The following is an 11,434-nucleotide window of genomic DNA, read 5'->3' on the forward strand; positions in this document are numbered from 1 at the left end:
TCTATCTAACTCAAGGCAAAGGGTTAATCATGTTAATATTGATAATTCATAATCAAAACCCATAACTCCTCTACCTTTTTACAACTAATAGATTAATTTCCAACTTTCCAAATCAGGAATAGAGCAAAAATTCTTTTGACTGGCTAGTCTTAAATTGCTTCTGAATTTATTTCCAAGCCATTACAATTTATAATAACAAGCAGCAACATATGGCATTATAACTAAATTAAGTATGCAGTGTATTCACTATATTTTATTACAATGTTCTTTCAAAACAAACAATTTAATAAATGTAACAAACTATACAAAACAATAACAATAATCACCCTTCAAACAACAAAATGTAACAATAATACATGTTAAGCTAGTAGGTCACAGCATCTCATTTTAAATTTTTATTTCACTAAACGTAGTACACATGTAATATGTTTGTGAACTAACTCAACTTTATGCATATCCTGTTTCAGAATTCATCTAACGTGTGTTTCTTAATAAAGATTTCTCAACACTTTGATACTTTTATGTTTGTTAAATTAAGCTAAACTGAAATACATGTCTTAGTAGATAGCAATATATATGTCCCTTGCTCATAAAAAAGTCATTACCCCAACCATCCATAATTTGAATTTGAATTTTACTTTAAATTCTTACAAATTTCCAAAGAAAATGCTACCACTTACACTTTGTTATTTGATTGCTGTATAACTGCCCATGTGATAAATCTAGAACAGCCCATATAAATATATAGCATTATTCACTGACTTATAGAAAAGACAAAGCAACATTTCATTATTATGCAGACAAATTAAGAAAACAATAAATTTAGTCCTTATATCTATCATTGGCGGATCCAGGGGGGGGGGGGGGGGGGTCCGGGGGTTGGACCCCCCCTTTTTGGGCCGATCAAGGCATTTGAATGGGGACATATAGTTGGAACCCCCCTTTTTAAAATGGCTGGATCCACCCCTGTCTATAATGAGTTTATTTACCCTATATTGAAGTGTAATCCTACAATTATTTGATCATAGGTCCTATCATAATCTCTTATTAATATTACATAATATGCACTATACACAATAAAATAGAAACTTAAACATTATAATTATTTGCCATTTTAGAATTTAAAACTCTGAAATCTTAAATAATATCACATATTTGGTGGAATAGTTTAAGATTTTGTTAGCCAACATTATGGTGTATGCCTTTGACAGTATGTCCTAGAATACTTTAGATTATGAAATGAAAATTTTAGAGTAATTCCTAATCTCACTGCTTTTAACAACTTTGAATATAATACAACTTCTTGATTTGCATAATTGATGAAATATTACATTGCCTCTACAGCAAGATATTACAGCAAGGTACTGTTTTGTCTAGTTTTCACTCTTTCATATAAAAATATATCTTTAAGTTAGTGATTTAGAATTCATAGATACCCCCACTTGCAAAATAAATCTTTAAATGTAAATTCTCAAAACATCTTTCTTATCAAACATGGCCTGTATCTTATGTTTTACGACACTGGGTTGAAATCTAGAGAGATTTTGTCAATTAGTACTTTATCACTTTGGTGCAAAGAAAAAAGTTTTTTAAAGGTAAAGGTTACTAAGGGGCAATACTCTTGATAACTCTTTCCAATCCAGAAACAAAAGAAAACCTTATTTTCAAATCAAACAAGGGCATAACTTTTCAACAGTAAATGTCAGGCAGTATTGGTCAAGCAGTATTATCATTATCATCTGGAAGTTTGTGAAACTCCTTTAAATTGACTATGACGCATAACTCTTGAAAGATAAATGTCAGAACCATTACAAATGATTTGGAACTGTAATTTATCCCTTATGACATTATTTAAATTTTTAAGCGATTTATTAAAGGGGCATTTTACTTATCAGGAAACCAAACTTGGAGTTAAGCGGACAACCTGACAGGTGCATCACGATATACAGCCCATTGCACATGTTGCAAGGTACATTTTTTAGGAGTTTAAAAAAGAAGAAGGATTTTTAAAAAAATTTAAATTATTTTGATATTCATTATTGCTTGTAAACAAAATATGTTCAACAACAGATTAGTGCCACAATATCTACATTAAAACAAGATAAGTAAACATGGTAAATAGAAAAATAATCTATTCAATGCACCAATACTGCAAAAAGTCATAAAACAAACAACATTTTATAACTTCTTATCTGTTCATAATAAATACATATGTACACTGATGATATATCTCTCTCTACTCGAAAAATAAAGAGTGCAAATGCTGAAATGTCTAAATGTCATTACTGATTATGATTAAATTTTATTCAGAGGCTTTAAAAATTAACATTTCATTTTTTTTCTTCAAAATAAACTGTCAAAATCTTAGCTATAGATCTTTACAAAAAAAATAACAAAGACTAAATTTGATAACAACAAAATTTTTTTTAAACTTTTAAACTGAACACAATTCCACATAACAATCATGACAATAGAAACAAAACAAAAACAATAAAAATTCTTCAAATAAAATTTACTGTATGTTTGAAATTAAAACAAATAACAACCATATAATTGCTTTCATTTTCTTTTTTTTATCAAAAATTAAACAAAAATAAAGATAAAAACTTTAGGTTGAGCATGGAAACATTAACACTATTCCATCACTTCAGATTTATTAAGTATCAACAATTCTACATCATAAAAATGAAATCCTGTTTCACAAAAAAATATTTTCTTAACAACAAACATGACAAAGTCATATCGTAAAAAAACATTAAAATTATTTTTTTGTCAGAATTGTTTTGTATGCATAAATATCTTTAAATTTTCTATTTCAAAACATTTTCTTTGAATTTTCAATGCATTTTTACTTCCTTCTGTCCTTCTGAGGCATGTAGGAGCTGTTGTTCTACCTGTGTATGTATGGAAACAGTCGGGCCACAAAAGTTCACAGGGATACTAATGGGATGATATGCTGAGGATGCTTTAGTATTTGTTTCATCTTTAAACACATTTTTGAAATGTGTAGGATGAATTGTCACTGGAACATAATGTGTTCCAAGAGGATGAAGTACAAAGGCGGGTAAAGGCACCTGTTTTGAATCAAAACGTCCATCACTGCCAAAGTCATTCTGATATCGTGGAACTTTGTTTTTCTCACAATAACTGTTCGTAGAACTATTTTCAGATCCTAAATATCGACTATATTCAGTGCCAAAACTTGAAGTTCTACAGCCGATTGATTTTTGCTTTCCTTGATCATTTTCATCTTCCATTGAATCCGAAGATCTATCACTTTTGTGATGATAAGGATGTCTTTCTTGAGAAAACCGTTTTGTGATATTGTGCTTAAATTTATAAGCATGTGACTTGTGATAATCAACCTTGTGTCCATTACTACCTTCTGATGAATTCTGGTCACTGGAGCATGAACTGCCTCTTGACTCATTACATTCATCTTTCTCTGCTGTGTCTCTCTGGACAGACTGCAGTGTGATGCATGATAAGCTACCATCTGACAATGACTGATTACTAGAACTACAGTATCCTGATGTTTGACTGGATGTTTGTTCTGTTGGCTTCAATAAGGTACAAAGATGTTCATCTTGCTTTATCATGGCCATGTTGTTTTCAGAAATTCCCATGCCTTGCAGCACTTGACCATTGCTCTGTGAGTTAAAATTTGAAATAGCAGCTTCTGACGTCAAGGAATCGTCAGGCTTTACATCTTGGACATCAGATGTAGATTTTACTACAATAGAAAAACAACTAACATGAAATTATTGTACTATGGTAAATGCAAGTTGAGAGAAAAAACTTTACTTACATGTACATTACATTCCGAGAGTCGACTAGAGCTAACAGTTTGTGTACATAGGAGATATACACATCTCTTGTTATTCATAATTAGCAACACTTTTAAAATAAGTATCAAAAATTATCAAATAATTAGAAGCTAGTTCATTAATTTTTTACACCAAACAAAAAACCTAATTAAAAAGTTATTACAAATGTGCTTACTAAGTAATAAAATATACTACATAATTTTTATATAAATATAAAAACATGTACATAATCGTATTTGTTGGGAAGCAAAATTGGATTCACAACATTCATTCAAAACTCACCAAAATCTCCTAGAAAAATCAAGAATTAGACAATGAACACAGATTGATTAAGACAATATTCAATTATGACATTTCAAAACCTTGTTGATGATCATTGATGATAAGGTTGTACAAAGTTGTTTCATTTTCTTCAGACATAAAGTATACAGGTCATAACCTGAAAATCATCTTTTCAAAACAATTCAGGTAACATCCAATGACAAAACCATTTAAGTTACAAGATAAAACATTCATCATGCATAGCTGTAGTGCAAAAACTAGTACTGGACCAGTACTTATCGACTGTTCAACCAATCTTAAACATAACCGAAGATTATTTTGAAAATTGCATCACCTGTTTTTAAATGGCTCACCCTATTTATGAATATCTGTAAAGATATTCAGATAAACTACAGAACAACTGGTCATGAAATTTTCTTAATGACTTTCAGCTATGCCTAAGACTGTGAAGAAGAAGTCACAACTAATATGGAATATAGAGTATTAGTTTCTACACTCAGTAACATGTACACTGTATAACAGACTATTGTCACGACGGTATCACATAAAGAAAATAAGTAATTAAATGAAGTCTAGTTCTAATCTGAACTCAAACACATCACAACTACATAGACTTAGAAGTCTATTAGTTCAAGTAAAAGTCAAAGATATGTTTAAATTACTTACAATCAATCCAAACATTATAGACAATAGCCTGTTAATACAGTTATTCCACACGTCACACAAATATAACAAGAGAAACATTAAAATCATCATTGTGTTTCATGTGCATCTGTGAAACAGTGTTACTGTTGCCTGTTAAGGCTCATTACAGAGCACAGATCTATGATTTTAAAAGAAATAGATGCATTACCTTGAAAAAACAAAATGCACCCTGAAAACAACTAGTACTGTATTAGTAGAGAATTACAAAATGTAAAACAAGATATTTGTTAATAAAAAAAATATTTTTTCAAATCTTTAATGTCATGAATGTCAACTTCTATCTGCTGAAAATAAAGATATTAAATAAATCCAAGACAAGCACATCCTTTAATGCAAAAAACTGGAAAGAAAACTTTTGATTGGTTCAGTATTCAATGGACAAGATATTTTAAACTAACTGTTGAAACATTTGTCAGACATAAATGGTGCATCGATATGGGTAAAGAGGATAGAGTCACTGTTTACAAATGTCAAAAACCCTTTCTTCTTCCCATAACAATTGTTTTATCAAGATTAACCAACGTTTTGTTCTTTACAGGTATTTCCCCTGTTACATATTTATATCGGAGCACTCCCTTTGGATAAATTGGTTTCATGCTGAAACAAATATTCTCACAGATATTTAAAGTGTGGTGGGGTGCTTATAGGTTTAAAATCATTATAAACAGGTTTAGACTGTGATTTTAAAAACAAATGTTGATATCTTTTTATATCATTTACAAAAAAATGTTGCAGGAAATGGACATAATTACATTTCCGGATGCGGGAAGCGTGAATATAAAAAAAATCTGTTTTGAAAAAAATATGTGTAGGCAGGTCCGTCAAACAAGGAATTAAATTGGTGTGGCCTAAGAAAAAGACAAAAGAAATCTAGAGATGGCAAAGCTTACACTGACCCTTTGTTCAAGATGAGTTAAATATAAACAACATGTCATGTCGCTATACAAATAAGAACAATTCCTACCTGTTGATATCCGGAGAAATTTCTTACTGCTCTGGTCTAAAAAGTTTGTCATTCTCTGATAGAAAGCATCTTTAGGGTCCAGCCCTTCTGTGTCGATTAATTGATGTAGTATCTCCTCCTGACATTCCTTATATCCCATGTAAAACTTTTCCTGACAACATGGATTGGAACCCCCACCATCCGGTGGTAACTCTTTCGCCATCATTTCTACAATTATATCAATACAATAACTGAATACATTTTTGTATGAGTGATGATGTTTAAAGGATAATTATCATCATGATCATATGAAACAAGTTGCTTCTAGCCTCTCGGATGTTTGCGAAAAATGATACAAAAAGGACAAATGTAACAAGTTAAAATCAAACCTGCTACAATAAAACATGGTTATAATGAAATTTCTGGGCCCAGTTGTTTAGTGGTGAAACCTCACTATGAACTTTATTCTTTAAATTGATAAAACTAATTTGGCTATACAATTGTGACGTTTGTTTGATCTTGGTTTGACAGTACTAACATCATATGTCAATGTAACTAAGTATGGCAGTAATTAGAACTCACATACTGATATCTGATACTTATATATCTGTATGCAGAATTTCATGAAATCACAATTATCAATCTCCCTTTTTTGTCCATCACAATAATCTCTGAATTTACAGTACTTAGTTAAATCATTTTATAGAATTAAATGTAACTAGAATATTCAAATCCTATTTCATGGAAGTATAATTAATGAGAGGAAGTATTTCATTTTTTGGTGAAAATATTTCAGCTCCTTTTACCTATATATTTCAATACCTTAACTGTTATAATGTTTCATACCTCTGAAATTATGCAAGTTCAACAGGTTTCGTATAAGCTTTGATGCCATTTCTATTATCTCTGTCTTCTCGATACGACCTTGACCCTGAAATATAGAGGTAATTATGATATTTTTTGGCAATTTACTATTGACATGATGGATAAATTTATATATCTAAAATTAAAAATGTCAATTTTTTTAGGATTACAGAAAATTCAATAAGACATTTGTATATATGAAGTGAAGGCTCAAATATGAGGTTCTCCTAGGCCCTTCACCTATCAAACCTATATTCACACTCAAGATAAAATATTCAACCTCAATTCTCAAAAATTAAATCAGAATCAAAAAGGTTGTGAGCACTGAAAGTCAAAGATTACTTTATCTAACTAGGCAAATTATAAATTTGAGTTATCTACCTTTGTTTAATATTGACGTTTCAAATTTAATCTATTTTTATCACAGATTTATACACCATGCAATACCCTTCTCCCTCTTTAATTATAAGTATTCAGTAAACAAAGTTGAAATATCCATTTTGTTTTAAGTATTTTACCTGTTTCAAGTAGCTTGGTGGGATAAGTCGACTGAGTTCTGCTAAGCAATTATTCATTCGATCTCTTCGCCTCTTCTCTATGATTCTGTGCGACATTGGATCCTATAAAAACAAATTACAAGTTATAAAACCATAAACAAAATGGTTCTGCATTTTTGTTCCATTTAAGGTTATATACATGTTTACTATCAACAACTGAACTTTTTTTAAAAAGAAACAAACTTGGTTTTGCAGTGAGAGCTTTTGCTTTGTGTCGGGTATAAATGTGATTTTCTGATAAAAACTAACTCGAATAATTCAAGCCCTTTCTGTGTCATATTTTCTCCCACACGAGGGCTTGAACTCCTTATGATTATTGGCCGCGTCGCCTGCTCTCTGTGAGAGAGAGCCAATCGGCAGCGATCAGGATAATGAGTCTGTGCAACTGTCTTGTAATTGTCTTACCAAACGTGTGTGTTCAATTCACACAAATACGATAATAATTAAAAACTGAAATAAAAGAGTTCAAACCATGTTGGGTTGTTGTAACTTGTCAAGGTGTAATACCACCATTGATTTTCCCCTATTAGTCTTTGTTAAATTTGCACTTTTCAAAAAAATGTGCAGAATTTATCTTTTTGTTTCAAATAAAGAAATACTTGGCATGAGTCAAGTTTTATCCTGTCCAGTTCTATAGAAAAAAATTCACACAACATTTCATTGCATACATTGTATAAGAATATAACCATTATTGGAAGTTAACCAATCAAATTGTTCCCCTTATTTTATCTCTGTATAAGGTTTAGTCACCATGTAACCTCAAGATTACAAAATTTTCTATAGAAATCCCAAATAAAAAATAATGGTGTTTTGAAATACCAAAGACATATGTTTATGACACAGAAATGGTTTTACTGCAATAAAATGTAGAATTAATTACCTACAACTGTCAAATTCAAGGGAATATTTTTTTCGACCTACTTTCGTATACAGTGTACAACCGGATGTGACGTACATGTTTGTACCATGATTTGGTGGCATTACACCTCAAGTGCATGCAGGAATTTTTGTGTCATGAATTGTTTTCCATCCTAAACAAAATCAATTTAGTGTCAGTGTCATCTAAAAGTTGACACACCGGTCAACTTGTTCAGCATTCTCATGCTCAGGGGTTTCATTATCTTTCATGTTGACCGGTACATTCCTATTTGTAGGTGGTACTTTACAATGTATTCAATGAACATCTTATATAAAAATTCCTGAATCCAGGCGGTACTTATCAGTAGCATAGGAGGGTAAAAGTACCGGGTACCGCCTCTTAATGAATGGCCTGCATGCTTATAATAACTCAAGTTTATGACAGACAAGATAGTATTCAAAACTTACCCTTGGTAGTTTAGCCTTTTTTATAGACTGCATCTCCAATTCTTCTGGTGATATTGCAAAATTCAAAGGCCTGTAAAAAAAAAAAAAGTCACGCTTTAGCCTTTATATAGTAAAATTGAGAATGTGTAAAAGAGACAACAACCTGACAAGAGTGCAGGGCCTACTTCGATTCGTCCAACTCGGGTTAACTCTAGTTGAAAGGTCAGTGCAAATGCGCATGTGCGCAACCGTTCCGAATCGAAGTCAAAACTCTTCCATCGAGTTGACTATTATAATGGAGGTGAAAAAAAAGTTTTTTTGCTGAGCATTAAAAAAAAAAATACATAGTGATTCACAAAGAAAAGTCCTGATCCTGTTTGCTTTTGAAAAATATTTTGTTAGCGTGTTAAAAAAAAATTGAAAACTTGAAAATCGTTCAAAGAAAAACAATTAATTTCTATTTTATTTCTAACCACCGACAGCTGATAATAAAACTCATCATAGATACGAGGGATAAAATTTAATATTTACGCCAGACACACGTTTTGTCTACAATAGGCTCATCAGTGACGCTCGAATCAAAAATGTTATAAAAGATCAAATAAAGTTGAAGAGATTTGCCAAATATACACATGAACAATATTGGCTGATTCCGAAATACATGCAATAATAAATTCCCCTTGTCAGCCTTATTCTTCGGCTGTATTTTGTCAAATGCCAGTTTATTTGTATCACTTTTATTTGTTGCAACTACTTGACGCCATCTTGAAACTCAACTAAACCTGCCCCAACCAAGGGTTGATGTCGAGTTAACTCGGGTAGGTTCAAAAGGTCAAACTCGGGGGGTTCGGTTGTCAGTCGAGTAAACTCGATAGACTCTACTAACCCGAGTTGGACGAATCGAAGTAGGCCCAGAAAACAGCCCATAGTCACCAAAGGGTCTTCAACACACCAAGAAAATCCTACTCATGGAGGTAAAATATTTGCCAGAAGTTATCTTGAATTAACAAGTTGTTAATTTCTGTGTTATTTTGGTCTCTTGTTGAGAGTTGTCTCATTGACAATCATACCACATCTTCTTTTTTTATATTCATTGAGAAAGTTACATTGTATTAGGGCATGGGGACTACATACATGAGGATTGTATATAATCTACATGTACATACAGTTTATACAGATATTTTTGGTGCAAATGTTGAAAATATATATATATATGGGAAACAAGAAGAAGATTAGAATAGTGGTAAAAATATTGCTTATAATATATATTTAATTTTGAATTAAAACTTTATTATGGTTAACATGGTAAAGAAAGTCAAAATCAAATTGTTTGTAGTTAAACAAATAAGATGGTAAAAAAAACTTTCTAAGTTTTTAATTTTGAATTTTCCAATGGACACGTAAGATTCTTAGAGCTTGGTTAGCCTTGCTGGTGTAGTATCAGTTCTAGGAATAGTATATTATTGCAAAGCAATATAATATTTCCCACAGAAAGTAACTATAAGTTAGCGTGCAATAAATTCGATTATTGCACTAGTACAATAAATCTTCTAAATTCATGATGTCATCAACGACAAAATCTTAGTTTAAACCAATTTTTACTTTCAAATATTATATTGCTATACAATTAAAGAGTTATTGCATGAATATTTGGGATAATTGTCCCTCGTAGAACATATATATATTGCACTCGCAAGCTCGTGGAATATAAAATTCTACTCAGGACAATATTCCCCAATATTCATGCAATAACCCTATATTATTGTACATATATGAATGCAGCTTGTGACAATGATGATGGTTTTCAAAGAAATCAATCTAAAAAAATTATTATATTTTTTGGAAGTGTACTTTGCTCACCAAAAGCTGGAGACTATTTTCTTAGTTTTATGAATAGTCCCCTGCCATACTGTGATGATACACTTGTCAATATTTTTGCAAAAAAATCATGTTTTGCACTGTATATTTATCCTGGGAACAGTATATATAATATATACGTTCCTGTGTATCCCAAACAGGTTAGTATAATACTTCTGAATGACTGATCCCAAACCTAGAACTTCAAAAAAATAAGTTGGTTATAATTAAAATCGAGGTTTGGGGTGTTGTCAACTTCCACAGTTCTAATCCTGAATATCACAATTATGCTTGCATTCAAATCTAAAATTTTGAGTAGCATCATTCTAGTTTGCACCCTTCATTATTGCATACTAGGGTACCATACAACTGTCAAATATTGTTTCCACTTCTTCAAAATATCCCTTCGAGCACCTCTCACTTCCCAGGTGTACAGACACGTGCCAGTTTTCAGTCTCGAAAAATCACATTTTTATCGATATTTGGTTGAAAACATATAAATCTTATAGTTTTAAAACGTATGCATTTATACTTTACTTCAATTTTCTTCAGAGTCTTTTAAGTAATTAGAAATTCATCAAACAAATAAAACATGCGTGTTAACACGTTTTGTTACATGGCCTCGTAAAAATCAAAACAAATCTAAATAACATCTTACCTTTCTGCAATCTCTAGTTTTATTCTCTTTGCTGCATGTTCGTCCATGAAAGAATCAGACATTGAATTTTCACATGTATTCATTTTGTTTACATTAGACACAATAACGTCAAACAGCTGCAGTTCCAACTTTTGTAAATAAAGACCACAGCACATCTCACGTGTCATAAAATGTATGCATGTGACGTTGGGCTATTTCTGATTGAAGTCACGTTGGCATTTATTAAGCTCCTCCTTCGAACAAATCTGCCCAGCGGTCGAGATTATAAAGAAATATAATTTTAAAAAGCTCAGATTGTAATTTAGTTTGATTTTTAGTAAACTAGTTGAAATGGTTGGGATAATGTCCACAAATAAAAACATTTATGTCGGAACACATGCACCAAAATTAATCATTGATTTTTTTCCAACATAGCTCAGATGTATCAACATGTGTG

The 11,434-nt window shown here is 31.4% G+C and overlaps 1 protein-coding gene across 1 annotated transcript; it reads right to left on the minus strand.

Annotated features, from left to right (window-relative positions):
* Positions 1-233: 233 nt before the first annotated feature.
* LOC143078932 (uncharacterized) lies at positions 234-11,180 on the minus strand. The gene is made up of 6 exons (XM_076254010.1): positions 10,999-11,180; positions 8,505-8,574; positions 7,140-7,241; positions 6,604-6,688; positions 5,779-5,985; positions 234-3,733 (listed from the first exon to the last, which is right to left on the minus strand). Exons 1-6 carry the CDS (start codon positions 11,163-11,165, stop codon positions 2,838-2,840), a joined length of 1,527 nt encoding a protein of 508 aa, XP_076110125.1. The 5' UTR covers positions 11,166-11,180; the 3' UTR covers positions 234-2,837.
* Positions 11,181-11,434: the final 254 nt, after the last annotated feature.

Source organism: Mytilus galloprovincialis, chromosome 1 (assembly GCF_965363235.1).
Source record: "Mytilus galloprovincialis chromosome 1, xbMytGall1.hap1.1, whole genome shotgun sequence".
Taxonomy (NCBI): Eukaryota; Metazoa; Mollusca; class Bivalvia; order Mytilida; family Mytilidae; genus Mytilus; species Mytilus galloprovincialis.

Coding starts and splice junctions, on each gene's coding strand:
- LOC143078932 (XM_076254010.1), bottom strand. CDS start 11,165: ATGACACGTGAGATGTGCTGTGGTCTTTATTTACAAAAGTTGGAACTG. Junction 8,575..10,998: donor AAACTAGAGATTGCAGAAAG/GTAAGATGTTAT, acceptor TTTTTTTTACAG/GCCTTTGAATTTTGCAATAT. Junction 7,242..8,504: donor AAAAGGCTAAACTACCAAGG/GTAAGTTTTGAA, acceptor TTGTTTTTATAG/GATCCAATGTCGCACAGAAT.